At 40.7% G+C, this 21,095-nt stretch overlaps 1 protein-coding gene across 3 annotated transcripts in view; it reads left to right on the forward strand.

Annotated features, from left to right (window-relative positions):
* CHD6 (chromodomain helicase DNA binding protein 6) overlaps positions 1 to 21,095 on the forward strand; it is a 176,518-nt gene that overhangs the window by 135,212 nt on the left and 20,211 nt on the right. For all 3 annotated transcript variants that reach the window (XM_041732424.1, XM_041732422.1, XM_041732423.1), the window contains 5 exons: positions 2,610 to 2,739; positions 4,521 to 4,581; positions 17,905 to 17,965; positions 18,664 to 18,880; positions 20,212 to 20,420. In XM_041732424.1, the coding sequence (XP_041588358.1) occupies positions 2,610 to 2,739; positions 4,521 to 4,581; positions 17,905 to 17,965; positions 18,664 to 18,880; positions 20,212 to 20,420 (678 nt within the window). The remainder of the gene's footprint in view (positions 1 to 2,609; positions 2,740 to 4,520; positions 4,582 to 17,904; positions 17,966 to 18,663; positions 18,881 to 20,211; positions 20,421 to 21,095) is intronic.

A 21,095-nucleotide genomic window follows, 5' to 3' on the forward strand; every position in this document is an offset into this window, starting at 1 on the left:
ACACATGCACACCTGACTTACCCTTGCACAAAACCAGCCATGTTTAGTTGGATGGTAACATTGGATCTACCCAGACTGCATTGGATAAATGCCTGTAGTTGGCTTCATGGGCTCATCCTCCTTGGGGTCTTCCAGAATCCAAAACATCCTCCCCCGGACTAGATGCTGCCCATCAGACATTCCATGAGCATAAGCTTAGACCTATCCTCATCTAGGTAACGCACCTGACCGCCCCTATATAACTTAGCCCCACAACAGATCTTGCCAGGTGACAGCCTCCCAGATACCTAGCAGCTGGTAGAGATGTGACATTTTCAGGAAGCGAAGCTGTCTGGTATTCACTTTCTAGGAATTTGTGTCAGGAAGCCCTCTGCCTCACATCCATCCCATGGAGGCCTAAGTATGAGCTGTGACACTGCCACCATTTTCTTTGTTAAGAAACACAGCCATCTGTTGTCTGAAATTTTAGGGCTCCTTCAGTCTAACCCAGACATAGCCTGCTACAGCCCTACTTAGATCAGAAGGATACACCCGTGGTTCCACCTCTCAGCTGACCTCTGTGCAAGAATTACCTGTACCTATGGTTATTTACAGCAGGAGGGGCTCTATAGCAAACCTGTTCTGAATGAAGCTCTCAATGGCTCTCAGTTGCATTGACTGACTACGGCCCTCTAGGGCAGCCTAGATTTCTGTCATTTTCATTAAGATAAGAGTTTAGTATTTTTGTTTATATTCTTAGAAAGGAGCTTTTAGACTGAAGAGGTAAGCAGCCCACACCCTTCAAAGGCTGTCATAGATGTATTTATTGGCATTGCTCTTAGAGCACCGACAACTCTATAGGGCAGTTGGTGGGGTTTCCTAGGGGACTGAATCAGTCACTCTTCGTTGTTTCCAGCTTCATAGCTCACTGAGAAATAGGAATGCAGAATCTGTCTAGACAATGGAACCACACAAGATAAGAGAAAGTCTGTGGAGTAGAAGCAAAGCCAGGTAGTAGGCTGCTGAATTCGCCTGGCCTGCTTTATGCCCTGTCAAACACAGAGCACCTGAAGGCAGGACACTCTCCCAGGAGTAAAAGGCTAGTGGAGAAGGCTTTCAACTTCTCACCTGTCAGATGAAGCACCCCTCTTTTCATGGGAAGCAGCAGTTAGAGATAGTGGCAGGAATTTCCTCAAGGCATCAGGAGAGTTGAGAACATTTCCGTTTTGCCGTAAGTTGTGGTAGAACACGGGAAGAGGGTGTAAATCTTTCTATAACGATTATTGAAAGAGAATCTGGGCAAAACTGACTTATCTTTTGTCAAGCATGTATGGTGTTGGGCCCCACACTAGATACTGAATGTGTAATTATGAGAAAAAACAGACCCAGATTCTTTTCCTAAGGAGCCCACAATCTCATGAGACAGACTGAACAGTAATCAAATAATCACCCTAAGAAATAGTGAATAAAGAAGAGCATAAGGCATCGCAGTTTCTCCTGCCATGTGCCTCATGCGGACAGCACCTGTCATTGAGATGACAGAAGAGTCATTTTGGATTAAAAGATAAAGTACCTGCAGCTCCTCAGAGAGAGAGAGAGAGAGAGAGAGAGTACCAGGTGCCGCCTACACAGTGGAGAATAGAACTGCATCCACAGCGATGTGGAGCAAAACCCCACACAGAAGTGAAATACCCAGCAAAGTAACATCCAGTCTGTTCTTCACACCCGTGGTGGTTCTCGTTTTAGGTGCAGCATTTCCATCACTTGTGATGGGCTCTCTGTACATACTGGAAATGGACTTCGTTTCCTGGGAGCAACATGGAAAGGATTTTGATGATCTTGAAAGTGCTTTCCCCAAGATAGTTTGCTCTAACAATAAGATTTGGATCTTTTCCGTGACCAAATACTAGCTCATTTTCAGGTTATATGAGACTCAATAAAATAATAACAGATTCTCATGCCTGGCATATCAAAGTAAAAGTGATGTTATTTCATTGTTTTGGCTCCCTTTCAAGGGTCTCTTCTGAGTCAAATATGTTCATTCTCTGTTTGACTTTGGGGATGTGGTAAGGGATAATTCCAAAGCCCTGGCCAGTGGATTTGGATTTCACACCAAATGGGTGAATATGGAGGCAGTAGATTGTTTTTAATCTGATTAACAACCACAGTAGATCTCCTTGTATTTTATCCCCTGCACCCATCACTTAGTTCAGTTTCTGTTTCTAAGACATGGGATAAAATTGGACTATCAGAAAACAAGGCCCATTCAGAAGGTAACAAGGTGTCCAGAAGTGGAGGATGAAGAAAAGTTGCAAAGCCAATTTGCCTGATTCCCTTTGCTATCCAAAAGAAGTAAACAAGTGAGCATTGCATCTGTACCTTGTGTCTCTTCATGGACACAGAATATTTACGTAAGCTTTTATTTTTGGTCAAACACTACTCAGAGGCATATACTTTAGCTCAAGGATCTTCCTCAGATAGGAATTCTTAGAGGATTCAATTATTCTTAAATAGTGTTCTTGATTGTTTTATTTTTCACTTAATAAGGGAAACAAAACAATTATACAGTGTCCGGGGTAGATTTTGTGAATTCTAACATGACTTCTAACATTTCTCATTACCCCTATCAGGGTATGAGAGGTACAATGCCATGCGAGCTGACCCAGCACTTTGCTTCCTGGAGAAAGTCGGGATGCCAGATGAGAAGTCCCTTTCTGCAGAACAAGGTGTTACGGATGGGACCTCAGACATTCCTGAAAGGTGAGCCATCTGTGATATGACATGTTATGCCATGAATCTGACCCCCTCCATGTATATCCAGCATTCTCACTGTCTCTTCCTCAAACCTAGCATCTTCGCTAAATCTTGCCATGCTGGAACTACTTTCTAAAATTACTGCATTGGTTATATCCTATTCTGCCTCAGGCCTTTTCTTTGACTTCTAAACCAAATACCAAATACCAATTTTGTTCTTTTGAACCAAATACCAGTTTTGTTCTTCATGGGTTCCTCAAACTGCCCACCATCCTACTCTACTCGTCCCTTGTCTGGTTAGAGGATTCTTGAAGAATTCAGATCCTTCATACCTGGCAGAAAGCTAAGAGGCACTGCAAGAACAGGCTTCCTGACCTTGAAATGCCTCAGATGAAATTCTGGCATTATTTAAGAATGTGTTGTCCATGAGTAAGGTGAATTAGGAGCCACTGCTTGATGGCTGTGGCATTTAGGCCTTATTTATGGATTGTGTGCAAAAATATGGAGGCATCTCCTTTGGCTGAATTTTACTTACTGTTGGCACAACCCCCAAATCTGTAAATTCATTGGAAAGCTAAATAAACAACTAGAAACTGTGGTGCTCTAAAAATATATATATACATTATAATCATATATATTTACATATATAAATATTAAATGTTATATTAATATTATGTATATTTTATATATGATAATATATATATAAGGAATACATAATATGTATCTCTTAGCTTGTATTTGGTAAGCTTTGAACTGATCTTCCCCCTAAAGTAGCAGATACTGCTCTCCATTGCCTAGGGCTGTGGTCAGGCCTAACCAGGAGCTCCTAACTACCAGGAGCTTCTGACTACTTGCTAAGGCCAAGAAAAGAGTGAGATACATTTTCCATCTGTCCTTAAGCCGTGATAAACACTTGAGCTACTATAAAGTTCTCTGCTCCAAAGAGAAATTTCCTCCGGGCAGATAATAAAGACTCACTTGAAGAAATGTTAGCAGAAGCCCAAGTGCATGGTGACGCTACTGGTAGATGTAGGGGAAGACACTACGTGGGTAAGGTACCTGAATGTAGATGAAGTTTACATTTATGTGGGGCATCTGTTCTTCCTATAGTTAAGCAGTGAGAGATAGTTAAGGTAGGAGAGATTCTACTGCCTCCAGGACCTGAGCTGCAATGATAAAAATATTTGAGACAGGAACACTTCAAAGTCAGTTTGAGGACAAATCATGAAAAAGATAGGCATCAGCAATAGTTAAGCCCACAGAAAGTGTTAGGCAGCTAAGCTTGAGGTAGGTGTCTGCAGGGAAAGAGTAAAATCCCCTCCCTTACTGGCAATAGCAGCTCTGCTTCCTCCTGAGGAAGGGACTGCCACCAAATGAAGCATTCTGCCTGAAGCTTCACTCCACTCTTGGGGGAAGGGGAATGCTTCAGGACTGGCCGGGTTTGCAAAGGCCTCAGTCTCTGGAGTCTGTTCTTTTATCAAAGGCCCATGTTCAGGTAACTCTCAATGGGCAGTAATGACCTTGCCCATGACAGTGTCACTGTCAGACAGCTGGCCTCTGAACTTATCTGAGTAGATCATGAGTCTCTTGCTGAAGTCTTGATTGAGTGGAGGTCCTTGCCTGTAGAAGTTATAACGCTGGTAGAAACCAAGATTTTGGGGCCTGTGAGAAAAAGGATCCTAATTTTCCTTCTGGTTAGTGCTTGGGAGGGTGCTTCTTGCAAGCATTCTGGTTGCAAAATAGTTCCTAGGTGATGCGTGGTAACTTTTTATTTTGCTTTTATTTAGAGGCAATATGGATAAAGAAGACAACACCGAAGACAAGTTAGATGGCCTACAGAAGCAAATGGTAAGTCACATGTGCTGTGTCGAGAAAAATCCCCCTCTTGGCAGTCAAGCTTGAGCTTGATTGCAATGCTGCAGTTGCATTGCATTTTCCCCAGCATTTTATTATAAAATTGTCAGCATACAGACTGCATTGCACTTGTATTCTAGTCAAAATTTTGATTTTGGTATAATTGCAGATTTTAGATGCAATTGTAAGATAAAACAGAGTGATCCCCTGTGCCTTTTATCCTATTTCCTCCCATGGGAACATTTTGCAAAATGATAGTACAGTATCACAACCAAGATACTAACATTGTTAGAGTCAAGATACAGGATGTTTCTGTGACCACAGAGATTCATCATGTTGCCCTTTATAGCCACATCCACTTTCCCCCCTTCACCTCCTTTTTTTTTTTTTTTAAGATTTGTTATTTATTTATTTATAAGAATACGCAGAGGGAGGGGGAGAGAGAGAGAGAGAGAGAAAGAGAGAGAGAGAGAGAGGCAGGCAGAGACACAGGCAGAGAGAGAAGCAGGCTCCATGCAGGGAGTCCAACATGGGACTTGATCCTGGGTCTCCAGGATCACGCCCTGGGCTGAGGCGGCGCTAAACCACTGAGCCACCCGAGCTGCCCTTCACCTCCTTTTTAGTCAGAGGCAACCACTAACCTATTCTCCACTTTTATAATTTGTTATTTTGATTATCTCTTAAGATCATGTAGTAATAATTTAAGAATATATATTATTAAATGGAATCATAACAACAAGGGGCCCTTAGGGATTAGCATTTGTCACTCAGCATAATTCCCTATAGAGTGTTTCAGTCTGTTTTCTGTAACAGTAATGCCCTCCTTTTCATTGCTGTGTAGCAGTCCTTGGTGTGGATGTCCAAGTTTGACCGTTCATCCATGTGCAGGATATGTGCATTGTCTCCAGTTTTTGACTATTACAAATACCTCTGTAAACACTTGTGTACAGATTTTGTGTGACCACACATTCCCATTTCTGTGAGATAAATGTCCCTGAGTACAACTGCTGGGTCATACAGTTGCTACATGTTTTACTTTTTTTGAAAAACTGCCAAGCTATTTCCACCGTGGCTATACCCCTTCACCATTCCCACCAGCTGCATAAGAGTGATCCACTTTCTCCTCATCTTTTGTTAGCTCCTGGTTATGATCTTAATCGAGCCATTCTGATATGTATTTAGTGATACCTAGTTGTGGTTTTATGTTACATTTTCCTAATAGCTAATGATGTTTAAACATCTTTTTATGGGTTTAATTGCCATCTGTAAGCCTCTCCAGTGAAGCGTTTCCTCATGTCTTTTACCCATTTTCTAATTGCATTGTTTCTTTGTTTTCCTGTTGCTATTTGAAAGTTCTTTAAATATTCCAGATACCAGACTTTTGTCAGATATGTGGTTGGCAAGTATATTCTTCCACCTATAGTTTATCTTTTTATCCTATTCACATTATCTTTCACAGAACAATGGTTTTTAATTTTGTAAAAGTTCAGGTACCAATTTTTTTTTTATGGGTCATGCTTTTGGTTTTAAGTGTAAGAACTCTGCCTATCTGTGGATCTCAACAGTTTTCTTCTGTGTTTTCTACTAAAAGTTTTTTAGTTTAACATGTAAGTCTGTGGTCCATTTTGTTAGTTTTCATGTAAATGGAGAGAATTAGATTAAGGTTCTTTTTTTAACCTGTTGCTGTCCAACTGCTCTAGAACCATTTGTTTTAAAAAGTTCTCTTTTCGGGGATCCCTGGGTGGCACAGCGGTTTGGCGCCTGCCTTTGGCCTAGGGCGCGATCCTGGAGACCCGGGATCGAATCCCACATCAGGCTCCCAGTGCATGGAGCCTGCTTCTCCCTCTGCCTATGTCTCTGCCTCTCTCTCTCTCTCTGTGACTATCATAAAAAAAAAAAAAAAAAAAAAAAAAAAAGGTTCTCTTTTCTACATTGAATTACTTTTGCACCTTTGTCAAAATATCAATTGAGCGTATTTGTGTAGATCTATTTATGGGTTCTTTACTCTGTTCCTTTGTTCTGTTTGTCTACTCCTCTGCCAGTAGCATGTAGTATTAATTAATGTAGCTATATCACAAATCTTAAAATTGGGTAGACTGATTCCTCCCACTATTTCAAAATTGTTTTAGCTTTTGTTCCTTTGCCTTTCCATATAAATTTTAGAATACTTTTATCTATATACAAAAGTTCTTGCTGGGATCTTCTAGGAATTACATTAAATCCGTATATCATTTTGAGGAGAATTGACCTTTACTATATTGAACCTTACTATAGATCTCTATTTATTTCGATTTTGATATCTGATTTCTTTCATCACTATTTTATAGTTTTTCAGCAGTTTCTTTTTTATTTTTATGATTTTATTTATTTATTCATAAGACAGGCAGAAACACAAGCAGAGGGAGAAGCAGGCTCCCCATGGGGAGCCTGATGCAGAACTTGATCCCAGGACACTGGGATCACGACCTGAGCCAAAGGCAGATGCTCAACCACTGAGCCACCCAGGTGTCCCCAGCACATAGTTTCTGTACATGTTTGTAGATTCATATCTAAGTATTTCATTTTCTTTGGTGTGATTGTAAATGGGGTTCTATTTCTGCTTTATCTTATATCCTGCAAACTTGCTCAGTGCAATTTCAATTTAAGGTATTTTGAGATTTTCTATATCAACAACCCTGTGTCATCTGCGAAGACGGGTAGTGTTATATCTTCTTTTCTAATCTGTATGCCTTGTATTTCTCTTTCTTGCCATATTGCACTGTCTAAAACTTCCAGGACTGTGTTGAATGAATGCTGAGAGCAGACATTCTTGCCTTTTTCCTGATCTCAGGAGGAAGACATTCAGTCTTCCATCATTAAATATAATGTTAGGTCTGAGTTTTTTGTAGGTGTTTATCGAAGATGCGACATTCCCCTGTATCCCTAGTTTTCTGAGAATTTTTATCATGAATTGATGTTGAATTTTGTCAAATGCATTTTTTGCACCAATTGTTATGATCATGTGGTATTTCTTATTTAGCCTATTAATATGGTAGATTACATTGATTTTCAAATATTGAATCAGCTTTGCATCCCTGGATAAACTGGGATAAAATCCACTCAGTCATGATGTACAATTCTTATTGTTGAATTCTATTTGTTAATATTGTGTTAAGGATTTTTAGATCTATATTCATGAGGGATATTGGTCTATCTATAGTTGCCTTTCAGTACTGTCTTTGTCTGCTTTTGATATTAGGGTAATGTTAGCTATATAAATAAATTGGATATTCCTTCCAACTATTTTCTGATAGAGATTGTCTAGAAGTGGTATTAATTTTTTTAATGTTTAGTGGAATTCTTCAGTGAAACCAGCCTGGAGATTCCTTTTTGAGATAGTTTTTAAATTATGAAACCAATTCTCGATTTTATATTGAGTAAATTGTGATAAGTTTGTGTTTTTCAAGGAATTTGGTCTATTTCATCTAAGTTGTCAGATTTGTGTGTTGAGTTGTTCCATTGTATCATCTTATCCTCTTGATGGTCACAGAATTGTAGTGCCATTCCTGTTTCCTTCTGGTGCTGGTCATTTGTATCTTTTCTCTCTCTCTCTCTCTCTTTCTCTCTCTCTCTCTTTTTTAATCTGTCCTACTAGAGATTTGTCTACTTTATCTTCTTGAATAATCACCTCTTTGTTTCAGTTCATCATCTTCTCTTTTAAATTTCATTGATTTAGGGGCGCTTGAATGGCTCAGTCAGTTGAGCATTTGCCTTCAGCTTGGGGTCCTCGAAGCAAGTCCCACGTTGGGCTTCCTGCTCGAGGAGCCTGCTTTTCCCTCTTCCTCTACCTCTTCCCCTGCTCATGCTATCTTGCTCTGTCTTGCAAATAAATAAAATCTTAAAAATTAATAAATTTCATGGATTTCTACACTTTATTATTCCCTTCCTTCTGCTTGCCCTGGTTTTTCCTTTTCTTTTTCTAGATTTTTGGAGTGGAGCTTAAATTACCATTTTGAGACTTTCCTGCTTGTTTAGTAGATACATTCAGTGCTGTAAATTTCCCTCTCATCAGTACTTTAGCTACGTCCCACAAATTTTGCTATGTTGTATTATCATTTTCATTCAATTTAATGTATTCTTAAAAAATTTCTCTTAAGACTTCCTCTTTAATCCATGGATCATTAGACATGTATTATTTCGTTTCCAAGTATTTGGAGATTTTTCTATTATCTTTCTGTTTTGTCTTTCTAGTTTGATTCTGTTGTGTTCAGAGAACAAAGTATTATTTCAGTTGTTTTAAATTTGTTATGGTTTGCTTTGTGGCCTAGGACGTGGTCTGTCTTGATGTATGCTCCATGGGCACTTGAAAAGCAATGTGTATTGTGCTGTTGTTGGGTACAATTAGGTTGACATAATCGCATAAATGATCATGTTGGTTCATAATGTTGAGTTCTGTATCCTTGCTTATTTTCTGTCTGGTTGTTTCATTAGTTGTTGAGAGAGGAGTGTTAAAGTCTCCAATAAAATTATCAATTGGTCTGTTTCTCCTTTCATTTGTATCAGTTTTTGCTTCACATATATATATTTTGCAGCTCTGTTGTTTGGTGCATACACATTTAGGTTTGTTCTTAGGTAGATTGACTCTGCTATCGTTATGTAATGTCCATCTTTACCTCTGATGGTTTGCTCTGTTCTGAAGCACACTTTATCTCACGTTAATATAGCTACTTCTGATTTCCTTCCGTTAATGTTTGCATCTTAGAACTTTTTTTATTCTTTTACTCTCAGCTTTCTTTTATTGTTATACTTGAAGTAAGTTTTCTATAGACAGCATAAAGTTGGGTCACAGTTTTTAATGCATTATGCCAATCTCTGGTATTGAGTTGGTGTATTCAGCCCTTAATATTTAGTGTAATTATTCAGACAGTAGGCTTAAGTCTGATATGTTATTATTTTCCGATTTTTGATTATCTGTTTTTTTTCCTGTATTTTCTCTGGGTTACTTGAACATTTTTATGATTCCTTTTTTCTTTATCTCTTATCTATATTGTTTTTTAGCAGCTTTTTTGGTGGTTCTTCTAGATATTTTATTATGTATACATAAAGTATCACAGCACACTGGTATGATCATTCACCAGTTCAAGTGGAGTATAGAAACCTTACTACTAGTTTTATCTTTTTACCCTCACCTCATTTTTAATATAATGGTCTTAAATATTTCTTCCACATGTATTTAGAACCATATCAGACAGGATGCCTGGGTGGCTCAGCAGTTGAGTGCCTGCCTTCGGCCCAGGGCATGATCCTGGAGACCAGGATTGGGAACCACATCAGGCTCCCTGCATGGAGCCTGCTTCTCTCTGCCTATGTCTCTGCCTCTCTCTCTCTCTCTCTCTCTCTCTCTCTCTCTCTCTCTCTGCGTCTCTCATGAATAAATAAATAAAATCTTAAAAAAAAACATATCAGACAATGTTCAACTTTTGCTGCATGTATCAGTATAATTTAGAAAAGTGAAGAGGAGAAGGAGAGTCTCTGGTATTTACTTGTATTTTTGTTTACTGGATTCTTTCTTCTTTATGGTGTTCCAAGGTTTCTTCTTTCTGTTTAGAGAAATTCCTTTAGCCGTTCTTTTAGAGTAGCTCCAGTTGACATTTCTCTTAGCTTTTCTTTGTCTGAGAATGTCTTAATATCCCATTCATTCCTGAAGGGTATTTTCACTGGATACAGGATTCTGGGTTGACAGTTCTTTTCTTTCTGATGAGAGATTTGCTGTCATTCAAGTTGTTTTTCCCCTGTAGGTAAGGAATCATTTCTCTCTTGCTGCTTTCAAGATTTTTTTTCTTTTTATGTTTCAGAAACTTAACCATGGTTTTTTTGTGTGTGGATTTCTTTTACTTCATCCTGTTTGGAATTTTCTCAGATTCTTGAATCTGTAGATTTAAGTCTTTTGCCAAAGTTTGGAGAGTTTTCAGCTATTATTTCTTCAAACCCTTTCTTTCCCCCTTCCTCTGAGCCTGATATGAACATTAGAACTTTTGTTACAGTCTCACAGGTCTCTGATACTCTATTTTTTTAATGTTTTTCTCTGTTGTTTACATTGGGTACTTTTTATTTTTCTGTCTTCCAAGTTCTCTGATTTTTTCTTTTTCTCCTGCATTCTGCTGTTGAGACTGTCCATTAAGATTGAGTTGGTTGGGATCCCTGGGTGGCGCAGCGGTTTGGCGCCTGCCTTTGGCCCAGGGCGCGATCCCGGAGACCCCGGATCGAATCCCACGTCGGGCTCCCGGTGCATGGAGCCTGCTTCTCCCTCTGCCTGTGTCTCTGCCCCTCTCTCTCTCTCTCTCTCTCTCTCTCTCTCTCTCTCTCTCTCTCTCTGTGACTATAATAAATAATAAAAAAAAAAAAAAAAAGATTGAGTTGGTTTTTGTCTTTTTTTTTTTTTTTTTAAGATTTTAGTCATTTATTCATGACAGACACACAGAGAGAGAGAGAGGGCAGAGCCATAGGCAGAGGGAGAAGCAGGCTCCACACAGGAAGACGGATGCGGGACTTGATTCCAGAGTCCTGGGAGACCAAAGGCAGATGCTTAGCCACTGAGCCACCCAGGTGTCACTGTCTTGTTTTGTTTTTTAAGGTTGTTTTTGGTTACTTTAGTTTTCAAATCTAAAATTTCTTTTTGGTTCTTTGTTTCTTTGCTGAGATTTTGTTTTTTCATTTGTGGTGAGCATGTTCAGAGTTGCACATTGATGAGCAACTTTAAATCCTTATTTTAAATTCCAAGATTTCTGTCATTCAGTGGTAAGCATTTATTTGTCTTTTCATTCAGTTTGATATCTTCCTGTTTCTTAGTATGATAAGTGATTTTTTTTTTAACTGAAATCTGGACATTTTGGTATTTTATTGTAAGACTCAGGATCTTAGTTAAAAGTTCTGTTTTTGCTGACTACCTCTGATGCCTCTCTTGCAGGGGAGTGGGGTAAGGGCTGGGTACTACCTTGTTGCTACCAGGTCGGAGTAGAAGTTCACATTTCCATCAGCCCCCAATGATACTTGAGGGGAATGTTTCTCATTATCGCTGAACAGGAGTGGAAATTCAGCTCCCCCATGGTGTTTGCTGACACCGTGGGTGGAGATGGGGGGAACTCATTACTTCTTCTCAGGGATGAAAGTCCCAGCTCTCTACTTGCCTTATTGATACTACCCAGCAGGGGCATGGGGTGCCCTGTTATAGCCTGGTAAAGGTAGAGGTCTAGATTCTCCACTTGGCCTTTGCTGGCATGGATTTGTTGAGCTAGTTTTTTGTGTTGTTGGGCTGGAGTATAGTGGTTATTGTCATAACATTTTGTGTACTCCTAACCTGCTTTCTTCCTGGTCATTTGCTAAAGAGAGCAGGCTTTTGTGGGGGTTGTTTGTTTGTTTTGTCTGCACCCTTTGGCATTTCCATAGCCAGCTTCTTTTTCTCCAAATCTAGGATATATGGGGTCAAAAAGAAAACCCATGGAACTCACCACTGTGTCATTCCTTAGGTCCCAAAGTCCCTAGTTGGTTTGCCTTCTCTTCACCTTTCAGAGTCTTCTTTTGTCTGTTTCACAAACAGAGTCCAGAGGTTTTAACTGTGCTTAGAGTAAGAAATAGGGAAATGTGCATGATCCCAGAAGCAGAAGTCAGCATTGCATGTTATGAATGAGTTTCTGGGGCTTTACATAAGCAGACTGAAACCTTACCAGGGCCCCAGCACCATTTGACCACACATGTTCTCTGGCTTTGAGTTATAGAGCAAATGAATCTGGTAGAATTCATGGATTCTAAATCCTAGAGGTTACTGTACAGTTTTCCCCAACTGAGTTCATCGCCAGGATCTTTCATCCTCTCGTCATCATCACCCAAAAGTTTATCAGTTCTTTTCTTTTGGTTCTAATTGGGAGAATGTGTGGTATTTACTTTGGCTTTTATCAGCTCTGATTCCTCTAACAGTAACAATGACATCACTTCCCCTAAAGTAAGAAATAATTATTGTTCAAAGATGTTTCCGTATCTCCCCATGGTTTGAGAAGCATTGGATTGAAGCAAGTCAGTGTGAAACTTCTGACCCTGACCTAAAGGAAGTTGGGTTCTGATGTCGACAGTTGAAATCCAGGTTCTGCCATTCCGGTCCCTAAGCTTATCCTGTTACTCCTTTTGTCTGAAATTTGGGATGTGTTTTTCCATAGACGGAACTCAAGTACCAGAGAAATGAAAGTAGTACCTTATACTTAACAGAACTTTACTCTTTCCACAGCACCTTTTCCATTTGTTTCCATCGATCCTCACCTCGACTGAGTACAGTAAGCACTTCCAGTGTCATTGCTCTCATTGGAGGGCTGCAGACACAGGCTCGGGGACTTTAAAGGGCTTTGTCAAATTCTCACAGCTACCAGAGGATAGAGTTCAGGCTAGATATTTTCTAGACATTCTGGTATTATGTTCTCTAATGAAGTATTATTTTCATAGTCAAGGAAGTAGAAAGTATTTCAGCTGCACATACATGTCACTTCTATGGAAAGGCAGCCACATACCAACTACAGGCCAGCCCGACTCTGAAAGCTGTTCACAGTCAGATTTATACACTTAACTGATCCGTCTTTGATCTCAAGAGATCTGGGCACCGAAGGGGTTGTGGCAGAATCGTAAAATAACTCATTTCCTTACAGTAGGGTTAAATACCTCCGGAACTACATTTTATTCATTTATGAAATTAATGCCTGTATTATTTATTTTGATTTTGAAATTCCAAAAACCTGGGCTATAGAATATAATCAAAAGCAGATGGAATGGGAATGGGGAGTGGCTTCTCCCAGATTTTGAGGTAGACAAATTATAAATAGATTAAGCTTGACTTCTAGTCCATGTGTTAAAATAACAAATGTAGAGAAATAGCCAACATTTGAACCCAGTCTGCTTCCCTCCCATCCCATAGCTCCTACCCCAACCCCAGAGATACTGGTTGGGTATTTGCTTCTTCCAGTTCTATTCTTAGGCAGATCAGCAGGCAGGGTTAAAGATGCCCAAAGAGCCTGTTTCATCTGTAACTAGGCACATTCCCCTGAATTAAACAGACCTGGGCACAGACAGGGGAATGGTTAATAGATTGGCACAATCCCAGTATTGCAGAGAGCACTAACACGTGTCTGAATGGTCTCTGAATGTCCTATCCCCTCTGCAGCCTTGCTGTCAAAGGTCATTCCAGGTAGGTTTAGGTAATTCTGGGAGTCTGTGGGAAGAAGAAAAACGTGCTGGGTTCCAAGGAAACTTCCTTACACTGTTCCAGAAATCTAGCTCCCAGTGAGTTTCCTAGATTCTGTTTAGTTTTCTTCTGGTGCAAAGAACAAAACTGTTCTTTCTCTCCTCTCTGATAGGATTTTAAATTCTTGAGGCCAGCTTGCTACCTTCATGTCTTTAAGTGTCTTTTCGGGTGAAGTACCCCTAGTTCCTCTGCCTTTCTATATATTGCGTCATCTCCATATCCTCACTGTTCTGCTGCTGCCTTTCAGAGCTCACAATAGTTGTCCTCTTAAGATGTGTGGTTCAGAGAATCAGAATGTCAGAGTTAGATGGGACACTTGAGATGATCTAGTCTACTCCTTTCCCCCACCCTCTCTCTGTTCTAATACCAGTAGAACTTTGGTAAACAGTTACAGATTTTGCATTGCAGTTGGAGGCAATGAATATGCAGAGACTTTCTAAAACAGTCTAAAAGTTCACTTGTGTTGGAAATAGTCTGAAGCCTTGAATTGTAAACCAAATCTCTCTGTATCAAACCTGATATGATATAGAGAGAGTAAAAGCTCTTTTAACTGAAACAGTGGTAATAGTGGCCCACCTTTTACAAGTACCATCACATCTTCTAAATTTTTTTTTTAATTTATTCATTCATGAGAGACAGACACATAGAGAGAGGGAGGCAGAGATACAGGCAGAGAGAGAAGCAGGCTCCATGCAGGGAGCCCGATGTGGGACTTGATCCCGGGTCTCCAGGATCAGGCCCTGGGCTAAAGACAGCGCTAAACTGCTGAGCCACCTGGGCTGCCCCCCATCACATCTTCTAATCAGCATGTCATCCTTGCTCTGCAGCCATGCCTGCTACAGGTGCTCTCTGAAACAGAAGGTCTGTAAATGGAGGGTGAAGTCAAAGCCAGAGTGAACTTGGAAAAACTCTTGTGAAAAACTTAATACCTAAAATGGTCTAAATCTCATCATAAGAAAAATTCAGTTAAGAAGTGAACGGTTATTCTATTCTTACAAGTTCAGAGTTTGAGGGTTTTCTAAACTCAAATAGTAGTAATATTTGAGTGTAAAGTACTTCTAAGCTAACAAAGCATATTTCCTCTTCAGTTAGGCATTATTCTTATCCTATTCTAGAGAGAAGGAAGCTGAAATATTCTATTAGCTTCAAAAAAAGTCCTACTGGCTAGAGGACACAAGAGCAGTGTCTCCCCTACTCAGTCTTTTTTTACGCCCTGTGATCTTTCCATAATAAAATCCTTGAGTTTTACATTAATGACAGTTGGTGTGGGCAGCCCAGGTGGCTCAATGGTTTAGCGCCGCCTTCAGCCCAGGGCGTGATCCTGGAGACCTGGGATTGGGTCCCACATCAGGCTCCCTGCATGGAGCCTGCATCTCCTTCTGCCTGTGTCTGTCTGTCTGTCTCTCTCTCTCTCTCTCTTTCTCTCTCTGTCTCTCATGAATAAATAAATAAGATCTAAAACAAAACAAAACAAAAAACCATGGAGCATCAGACTGCAAACCACTTGCATGCTCCAGATAGAGAAATTGCTCCCGTGTGCTCCCATGTAACCAATCCGTTTCCTTTGTGTTGTTGTTGTTCTTGTTGTGTTTTCAGTTTCCTTGGTTTTGAGGTTCTTGTGGTCAGCACTTCCTGAGACCCTTCATGCTGAAATGACAAATTCACACCTCCTCTAAGATGCATATTTCTTTCCAATCAGTTCATAACATGGAAGACCAAACAATGAAATAGTAAACATTAAGCTGCATACCTCAAATGCAGGGTTTTCTGTGTGCTTCCTGTGTCCCCAGCCTGCCACTACAGCTGCATGTAACATGCTCACTTTACGTTGATTATTAACTAAGGTTATGACATCTTTTTCACTTGGGCTATGAATGAGCCAGGTCTTCTCCATTCTGTCATTTCAAGAGAGAGGAAGTGCTTCCAAGAGAGAGCAGGCAGGGAAAGACACTTGCCGATACCAGGATCTCACCTTACTCAAGGGGCTGCCTAAGGCTATTCCTGTTAAAAACTGCAGCAACAGAAACTGTTAGAGGGACTGGAAGGGAAACCTTCATGTCCTGTGTCTGCCTCACACCCAGCTGAGAGCTGCTGTGTGGATCTGGGGTGCAGGGAAGCCTGAGTTAGCCACCCATCAATGTAATAAGGAGCGGGGTGGCTCTGGCGCCTCAATGCTCCATTTGGTAAACTGTAGAACATTTCTCAGTCTGAAAGTGTCTATAATTATACATTTCAGCATTCGAAGGATCTTTGTGGATACTGTAGGGATATTCAAAAATGTCAGTGGCAGGAAAGGTTGTAGGGCATGGTTGGTAGTTTTTTGCTTACTTTTTAAACTACCTAAATAGTGGGAGAAGATGAGGTGGCATAGTTAAGTGCCACTCTAAAATGGTACAATAGATCACACTGAGGATGCTAGCTCCTCAACTTAGATGGCAGGAAACCGTTTGGGCTGAGGGAAGGGGATTGAACCCGATGTTCCCCAATTCTAAATATGTTTCACTTTCCAAAACAAAACTTCGATTCAGACTCTTGTTTGGCCCTTTTTAGGATGTTTGAAGTGTTTGAAAGTGTAAGCTGTCATCAGCCTACTGTGTCTGAAACCCAGCTCTGCCACTTGATAGCTGAAAGACCTTGGATAAGTTACAGAACCTTTCTAGGGCTTATTTTCTACATCTGTAAACTTAGGAGTATTATAGTTTCTACCTCGTGAGGTGATTCTGAGAACTAAGTGAGATAAGCCACGTAAAAGATTTCACACAGTTCTCTATTATCACTATTTTGTAAGAAAGAAAACGTGCCCCTGCTCCTCTCTGCCATTTCACGGTTTTCTCTTTCAGCCCCTTCCACGGTATTAGGGGCCTAAGAGAATGGTTAGAATTTTTACTATTGCCAATCACAGGTCTCTCCATTCCTACTGAACCCAGATTCCTGGTCTCTGGGCTGTGTGCACTCTTCTAGGAGACATCAGATGTTTTTTGTAAAGGCCCAGATAGTGAATATCTTGGGCCTGGGGCCAACACACAGCCTGTAGCATGTTCTTTTCACTCTCCTGTTTCCCTGTTTTCTTCTTCCCCTTCCTCTTCTTTTTCTTCTCTCCTACAAAGGTGTGAAAAACTGTTCTTAGCTTGAGAGCCACATAAAAACAGCCTGCAGAGCACAGATTATTGATCCTTAGTCTCATCTGACTCTCCCTAATATGGCCAAAGTCTTTTTTTTTTTTTTTTAATGGCCAAAGTCTTGAGTCCTGGGATTATTCTCTTCTGTCGTTCAAAAGATGCTAATCAAAAGGACAGTAAGTTTTCATGTTAAAAATGGAGTCCAGTCAAAAAATAGCACATTCTTCTCCCACCCCTAAACTCACCCACGCACCTTATATATAAAGAGCTTTCAGAGTTCCCTTCCTGAGACCAAGAAAGGGTTTGTAAAGGAATCCACTAGAGCCAGTTTGACTAACGCTCCAACTTGGATAAGCTCTGTGCCTGTGAAATTACTCCAGATTCATTGGAGCCTCAGTTGTGATTTTAATTTTAAATTCCTGGGGGTTTTGCACCATCAGGTCTCATGTCTGGAGCAGTCACGTTTTAGGACAAGAGCATCTGTTGCTGTTAAGTAAGCTAACCGTAATGAACATGAACATGATACTTTTTCACAGAAAAAAAAAAAAAAAACCCAAAACCTAAAATGCAGGCACAACCTTTGTGAAATGACAGTATTAAATTGCAAGAGAGGATGGTAAAGCAAATATTTAAATTCACAGCTAAAATAGTGCTTGTAAAATATAATTGCCTGGGAGAGCATGCCAGCTCATCGTTCTTTCAGCTAATTCTCTGCAGACAGAATCATTCCATACAGTTTTAGTTAAAAATGCTTATTTTAAATAAATTGCTTTCTGGTTCTTTTAAAACTGCACAAGTAAGCTTTTTATTGACTGGATGATTTAGGTCTTCAAGGTGTTCATGGTTCAGGAGAGAGCTCCTGCTGTATGGTGGCTGTCTGAGCTGGCTTGTCCTGGGCTGCAGCTTTGCTGATGGCATGACTTCATTTGTCCCTAGGAGAGCTCCAGTGATGGAGGTGATGGCATTTTTGGCGAAAAGAAAGATGACAGCCGGGCAGGTGAGACTGTGTCCTTCTGAAGGCAAAGAAAAGTAAGGTCCCTCCTTGTAGTTATCCTGGAGCTTACATGTAATAGAAATGTGCTTTTTTAAGGAGGGTCTTTTAAAAAGCCAAGGTGACCTTCATCAAACTCTCCTGGAGTCACACACCGAGCTTTACTGTGGCTCTGGCAAGCTTCCGCCACCTGTTGAAATTCAGAAGTGAGACCAGTGATACCTGAGGTCAGGATGGAGTCAGAGAGAGAAAAAAGGAGTTGTTTCATTGATTTATTATTTATGTAATTATTTGGGGAGATGAAACGTTAGGGAGGGTTGGTTTGATGTGGCTTGTTTTTTTGCTTGCTTTTTCTGAATTCAAATTTAATGAAGTCCTTGGCATTTGGAAGACCCAGCTACACAAAAGCCCATAGTTCTATCTGGAGAAGGCCATGGGGGGTCTGCTTGTTCCCATGCCTTAGCACAAGGTCCTCAGATTGGTTCTGCCCCCAGGGACAGATGCATTTTTTTGTGAGCGATGACAGAGCCATCTATAACCTAAAGGTGTTTCTAAAGCAGAATTTCAGCCCTTCCAGCTATGCCTAGCTCCTGAACTGAATGACTGGGTCCTTGAGTCAGCTGTGTTTTTATTTAAAAAAAAAAAAAAGCCACCTTTGTTTTGGTTCTGTTTGTAAATACTAATATCCTCACTGATGTTTGAAGCCCAGGATGGCTCCGACCCAGACAAATCACCCTGGCCAGTTTCATCTGCTCTCACGGCTCGTCTCAGGCGTCTGGTCACCGTGTACCAGCGCTGTAACCGCAAGGAACTCTGCCGACCAGAAATCCTAGGACCAGGTAACCAAGGATACTGGGTCCAAGAAGAGATGTTCAGGAGAACCTCAGAAATGGATCTCATCAACAAGGAAGCTCAAAAGAGGTAAAAGTCAGTGACCATAGGGCATACAGAGCTGCGAGTGAGTAAAGGTTGACAAGAGAGTGCTGAAGATAGACCAAATGTACTTAATGTTCTCGTTGTGAAGTTAGGGGGTCTCCAGAATTAATTCAGTCCAGCCTCCAGTGATGGTGTTGTCGTGCTGCCTGAGAAGTTGATGAGATCTAGGAAACCCTTTTGTTCACAATTCCCAGAATTCTGTGATTTTCCAACTTGAATCCTCTTCCTTAGGTTGGACCCTAATCCCTGGAAATGTTTAAAATTAGCATATGTCAGACCATGTTTGGTTTTTTTTTTTTTTTAAGATTTTATTTATTTATTCATGAGACAGAGAGAGGGGCAGAGACATAGGCAGAGGGAGAAGCAGGCTCCCTACAGAGAGCCCAATGTGGGACTCCATCCCAGGACTCTGGGATCACAACCTGAGCCAAAGGCAGACAACCAACCACTAAACCACAGGTGCCCCTAGACCATGTTTTTTAGCACCAAAGTGAATAGTGTGCATTGAAGCTGCCATATTATAGCTACTAGTTCTTATCAAGCCTTTGAGAGCACCAAGTACTATAAAATGCCAGCCCAAAAGGAGAGGATAAATTATCAGGAGTAACCTGCCCATCTGAGAGTTATCCTAAAAATGGCGACAGAAGGACCACACAGGCTAGGAACAATGCCACCAGAAAGAAACAAAGCTGTAGTTCTTTGAGACTTTCTATCTATCCTTCTGATGCAACATCCAGTGAATTAAAAGAATGCCAAATAGAAAAAATAGCAAATCCACTTCTGTGTATACCTTCTGGCTTCATGAAATTTGGTAATTCAGAGAAAATATGTCTCCCATCTTGCACAGCTCCGAAGAAAAGAACCTAAACCTTTCTGCTCTGCTTCTCACTCCTTCACTGAACCTCTCACCCTACTCCTGACCTGGACTCCCTCTGGGGATGTAGAGTACGGTGCCCCAGAACCCCTCACATAAGCATATATAGAATCTTAAAATCTTCATCTCCCACAAGTAGAAATAGACTTTTAGGTAATCTCTAAAATTAATGAATTAAGAGATAGCAAGTCGGCACATGTGACTTAGGTATACTGGAAGAACAAGTTGAGAGATTTGAAAGTGGAGGTAGGATGAAAGGCTGTTTTCGTTATAAGCCTCTCAGCCCAATTTAACTTAAATAAAAATAATAGGCACACCAGGCCTACCTGCTTTCTTGACTCCATGGACTCTCCTAGTAGGCACTCAGTAAGTAGTTGTTGGCTTTTTTTTTTTTTTTTTAAAGGGACAACAGCTCACTCTCCCTTTCTGATTAAATCCCAAGGTGGACTAGAAGAGAGCAAGCAGACTTCTACAGAGCAGTGTCCTCCTTTGGGGTTGTTTATGATCAAGAAAAGAAAACTTTTGACTGGACACAGTTCCGCATCATTTCCCGTTTAGACAAGAAATCGGATGAGAGCCTGGAGCACTACTTTTATAGTTTTGTGGCCATGTGCCGGAATGTCTGTCGTCTGCCCACATGGAAGGATGGCGGTGAGAAAGCTCTCTGTCCATATGTCTCTGATGAGACTGGGAAAGGGCATGTTTATTTTCAAGGTACAGAACCACTTCAGGTAATCTTGATTATAAGAGTGGAGTCTACCTGAAGAATTCAGGTAAAGACAAGTGGGTTTTCACAAATTCATTAACTGCTACTTGGGTCCACCCTCACAGAATGAAATCTCTCTCCCAAAATGATGCGATGTCAACAAAAACTGAAATTCAGATTAACACATCACAGGAGTATCGGGAGGCTACTGTTAATTAGAGATTTATTCCGTGGCAAACTTTGCTCCCTCCGTAGATTATATCATAGTAACTTTAACTTTTCCCATGTATTGACTTCTAGCTATAAAAAGTAAGTGGTTGTAACAATCCCTGATCCAGTAGATACCCCTTCTGAGAAATTGTGTCCTGGTTGGGATGGAGAAGCTTCCTTCTTGCCCCTCTCCTGCCTCACACTTAAAGATAAACTTGATCTGGCCCATCTGACTGTATTGTAGGAAAGCTAAAAGAAACTTGGGAGTCCACCCAGTGTGAGTCCTGGGCTGATAGCAGCCTGCCCTCGTGTGACAGGGTTAGGGTGTTTTCATTAAAATTTGGGATCTGGATAGATTGCAAAGAGCTGGACCTCACAGTCCTTCTGACAAGACCTGGCCTCAAATCCTA

The sequence above is a fragment of the Vulpes lagopus genome, chromosome 18, assembly GCF_018345385.1.
Source record: "Vulpes lagopus strain Blue_001 chromosome 18, ASM1834538v1, whole genome shotgun sequence".
Classification (NCBI taxonomy): Eukaryota; Metazoa; Chordata; class Mammalia; order Carnivora; family Canidae; genus Vulpes; species Vulpes lagopus.